Here is a 4987-nt window from a genome sequence, read left to right as displayed (position 1 = left end):
GGGAGGACACGGGGAGGGTGTCCCAATGTTTAGGTCTCTGGCTGAGCTCAGGGAACTCAGAACAAGGCTGGATGGGGCTGTGGGTGCTTGTCCGTAGAGCTGTGCACACAGGGACTGTCAGCCAGTGGAGTCCCCTCTGCTCACTCTTCATGGCTCCTCAGGGTCCATTTATGTCCCTTTCTGGCAGTGTAACCTCAGGTATATCATGGAAGTGCCTGGTCTGGAAGAGAGATAGAGACAGAGACAAAGAGAGACAGACAGAGACAGACAGAGACAGGGACAGAGATAGAGGCAGAGAGAAAGGCAAAGGTAGACACAAAGAGAGAAGGATGGAGGGAGTAAGAGAGAGAAAGGTAGAGAGAGACACAGAGACAGAGAAAGAGAGAGACAGAAACAGAGATACAGAGAGGAACAGAGAGAGATGGGCAGAGGGAGAGACAGAGAGAGGAATGAAAACAGACAGAGATATGGAGTGAGCCCTGACAGACTCCTGACAGTCGTGGATGTGGGTAAGGCTGGGGCCAGGCGTGAAGCTACAACTGGGTTGTCAGCAGAAGTTTTTGTCCCACTTTCTCACTGAACGTATCACTGTGGATAAACATTGCCATAATATGCCTGACATTAATAATTGGCTTCATCCTCAGGCTGGACGTTGCTTGACCAAAATCTCCCACAAGTTGGTGATAGTCTTCCTTCAGGATCTCTGGAAGTCTGAGGTCTCCCAGGGTCAGTTGCAACTTGTCCCAACCACCATGCGGTCCTTCTCAGTGAGCAAGAGCACATTTCCTGCTTCCCCATTCCTTGGGGAATTCTCAAGCCCTTCCTGTTATAAATATGAAAAATAATAAAGGCTGGTATAAATATGTATATATTAGTAATTTAATTAAAGCCATGCTGATAGATAGTTATTAGACCACACACTTGTAAGAATTCAAAATCACCGCCCTCACCATTACTGTCTCCTGTCTTCTCCCAAATCTGCTGGCCAAGAGAGAGACCCCTCCTAACCCAGGAGATTATAAACTCTTCCCTGCGTCAAGACATAGGTGTCCCCATGCCACAAAACCCGGAAACGGAAAGCAGTTGGACCACCTTGTATCACGGGAAATGTAGTTTGATACATTTCCCATGTCCATAGAAATATATACACTTTTAGATGGCATTTCCCAAATTTCACTTTTACACTGTTAGGTCTCCTAAATAATAACTAAATAATCCTCCTCACAACAGGAGGGAGGTACTGGGAGTGCCAGGATGGAGGGAGGACACAGGCTTCCCCATGTGAGGCCATGAAATGGTCTAAAACAATGTATCAGCACAAACATTTTGACCACACTAAGGAAGAATTTCATTAGAGACATTATTTTAAATGTTGAGTGACTTTTTTTGAAAGCTCCATCTACTCTACCATCTTGGCCTGGCCTCAACACTTATAAAAGCCAGAGAGATGGAGAGAGACACACACAGAGAGACAGAAGCTGGCTGATCATCTTGTCTTGTACAGGTTCACTGATCACCTCTTTCCCTAAATGTCATTCAAATATAGATGCTAATGCAATTTGGTGCAGCCACTAAAAATGTGTTTTGTCAGTAGCTGAGTCAGATGGTGAGAGTGAACTTGAGCCTCAGGATTCTAATGTTCTTCCTATAAAGGAGACCCAGCAATGAAGCTCTGCACTAGACAGTCCACATTTCTTATACTTTGGACTGTTGTGTTTCTCTCTTCCTAGTTCCAGCTTTGGAAAACTCTCCATAACAAGATGACAGAAGCAAAGCTGAGACTTTCCCAAAGTGTTTCCAGCTTTGCATTAGAGCCTGCTCAGAGCCTTAGAAAGGATTAGAAGCAGATCTGACACAGACACGTCTATTTGGCATCATCTGGTCTCTGAAGCTTTCTTCAGGAACTTCCCCTTCAATTATTATCTCACTTCTATTGTTTCTTATTATTTATATTAAATGTCTCCAGTTTTGGTTCTCAATCCTGCCTCAGGGGTTTGAGAGAAGGAATCTCCTCCTCCTTCAGGAGCCTCACACAGCAGCTCTCTTGGCAAACATGCGGCTTCTGTGCTGAATCAGATGGAAACGGGCATGAATCCACCCAAAAGATACTCCATCCTTTCTGTTAGAACAGGAGACGTGAGATGGGAGTCATCAAAAGCTGGGCAGACGCTGCCACACTGGGTCAGACAAGTTCTCTCTCCTCAGATGTAATCAGTTTCTAACCCTGCCCAGACAGACTAGATATTGGGCTGCACGGAGAGTGATGCCCTTCGAGCCTCTCCTTCCCCTGGCAATGATGTGGCTGATTTTCCAAACTCGGGGCAGCATTTTAGTACTTAGTATTCAGCTTCTCATCAGGGGATACTTGTCAAGGCTGGTTGAGGTGTGGGCGCTTGGTCAAAAAGTGTACCAACATGGTGCAGGGACTGGCAGCAGCTGGCTCCATCTTCTCTTCCCATTTCCTTCCTAATATCTTCATTTCCCTTTTTTCTTCCCCTGGAGGGTGTCTCTGGTCATGGCCTGATGAGCACTGGCAGGGGCTCAGGGGATCACCTCATACAAACAAGATGATTAAATAAGAGAAAACTGGGGCACAGCCAGAGCATGGCAGGAAGCTTCCTCTCATCTACCAGCCAAATACTCAGCCTTGAAGGCTCAACTAAATTACACCACTGTTGTCTTGGTCATCCCAAAGGGAACTGGGACATGAGGGAAGTACTGGTCATGGGGGGAGAAGATTTGAGTTCCATCTTTAGTCTGGTGTAACCTTGGGCAAGTCACTTAAATTTAGTGAACTAGATGAGAGAGAGAGAGAGAGAGAGAGAGAGAGAGACAGACAGACAGACAGACAGACAGACAGACAGACAGAAAGACAGACAGAGACAGAGAGACAGAGAGACAGAAGGAAAGGGCCAGAAAAACAGAGAGGCAGAAATGGGGAGGGAGAGACAGAAAGAGACAAAAACAGAGAGACAGAGAGGAAGAGACTGGAAGGGAAGGACAGAGACTGGGAGAGACAGAGGGAACTATAGCAGGGTCAAAGACACAGAAACCGAAAGAAAAGCTGACTTGCCCGTACTAGCACATTGGATATGCTCAGGAGCCTGGGGACAAGGGAGAAGCAGCTGCAGACCTGAGAAGGAGGTTTTTGTCCAACTTCCTCACTGAATGCATCACTGTGTATTAGCAAAACCACCACTAGGGTAGTAATATGACTGACAGTAATAATCGGCTTCATCCTCAGGCTGGACGTTGCTGATGGACAGGACTCTATTGACCCCAGAGCCAGAGCCTGAGAAGCGCTCAGGGAGCCCATCAGCCTTTCCTATACTTCCACTGCTGGTGACATACAGGAGATACCGAGGGGCCTTCCCTGGGCTCTGCTGGTGCCAATAAACATCATTAGCACTGTAGCTACCACTCAAGGTGCAGGAGAGTCTGGCTGTGCTCCCCGGGGATGCAGAGACAGAGGAAGGCTGAGTTACCACACGCTGGGAGAGGGAGCCTGCAAACAGAGAAACTCATTAGTGACCCTGAACAAGGAGAAAGCTAGAAGGTGCTTTGAGATCCTCATGAGAGGCAAGAACAGGGCTGGAGGACGAGGCAAGGGGAGTTCTGGGAGCAGCCCTGACCTGAGCAGAAGGTGAGCAGCAGGAGGCAAACAAGAGGCCAAGCCATGGTGAGAGGACCCCAAGAGCTCAGCTCCCCAAAAAGCTCACAGCTGAGCCTGGCCACTCTCAGCTCCCTCTTATCCTCTGCTGGTTACCATGTGATGGTGTCTGCAGGACAGATGGGGATGGATGCAAATCTGGGGAAGGTTCAGCCTCCTCTAGACCACACCTGCATCCTCTTTTGGGGTCCCAGGTCCAGTGGGGCAGCCCTTCAACCAGGGGGCGTCCTTGGGTAACTTTGCCCAGCACAACTGAGACAACACCCAGTACTAATCACACGGCTCAGAGTAGCCACAGGCACAGCCAGCTGGGCTCATCACCCCCAACACCTCTTGGCTCCCCAGGCCTCCCTGCCCCACTAGGACCAGCCCCACAGTGTCCCCTGCTGGCTACAGGACCCACACCCAGCCCACAAGGAGGCAGACCTCAGGGCCCCCAGGCAGAGGAAGGTCCCTGCTGCCTCTTCTGTTCCTCCCACCCAAAGGTGGAGCCTCTCTTGAGGCACCCAGAGCAGCTTCTGTCCTCATCCCCTTCCCTGGCCTGGGCTCTTGCACTCACCACACTCTGCTGGCAGGCAGTGATCCAGGCCAGGATTCCAGGGCTAGAAATGGTGGCCTTTCACTGGGCAAAGGTTCTCCTTCCCGGGCCACAGAGCCTTCCCAGAGCCCAGCCCCTGCCTGCTGCCCCATCCCAGCCTGGTGGTGCTCCTGGACCTACATGAAACTCTGTTCTTTGCCCAAGGGAGGACACAGGCTTCCCCGTGTGAGGCCAGGAAATGGCCTGGGAAGGAGCAGATCTGATCTGTCCTCTGTGGTTGTTATATCTTGTGTTACATGAAGGCCATCAGGGAGAGTCACTGCTGATGAGGTTCAACAGGTGGGACTGATGAGCTCCTGAGGGACAAAGCAGCAGAGGCCAGGCCAGATTGAAAGCCAGACTAGCAGCAAGAAAGGAGCCCAGAGAGCCAGGCCAGGGATCCTTGGGGAGGGGACTGAGGCTGGGCCAGACCTGATTTGGAAGGAAACTAAGAGGGATGGATATAAAGTCCAAAGTGTTTCCAGTTGGAGCGCATTCTCCCCAGGTGTGAGAGTGTAGAGGGGAGACTGAGCCCCTAGATGTTGAGGGGAAATATTCGGAACCTCTTTATTCTCTATATCGACTCAATAAAAATCATTTTGTAAATATGAATTTGTTTTACTCATTCATTAAATCTGTTACAGAGGGGAGACCGAGCAGAATGGGAGTCTGAGCCATTACAAGAAGAAAAAGGCAAGTCCAAGTCTCAGGGAAACCCCCAGATTCCAGAGAGAAAAGCA

At 49.6% G+C, this 4987-nt stretch overlaps 1 gene segment (V, D, J or C); it reads right to left on the bottom strand.

The window, feature by feature from the left end:
• Positions 1–3173: 3173 nt before the first annotated feature.
• LOC123255997 lies at positions 3174–3705 on the bottom strand. The segment is given in 2 exon segments: positions 3174–3505; positions 3633–3705. Coding segments are annotated over 2 exon segments (378 nt in total).
• Between the last annotated feature and the right edge of the window lie 1282 nt (positions 3706–4987).

Source organism: Gracilinanus agilis, unplaced genomic scaffold (genome assembly GCF_016433145.1).
Source record: "Gracilinanus agilis isolate LMUSP501 unplaced genomic scaffold, AgileGrace unplaced_scaffold55180, whole genome shotgun sequence".
Taxonomy (NCBI): Eukaryota; Metazoa; Chordata; class Mammalia; order Didelphimorphia; family Didelphidae; genus Gracilinanus; species Gracilinanus agilis.
Note: the sequence above shows the minus strand (reverse complement) of the source record. Positions and strands in the feature narration are given on the sequence as shown.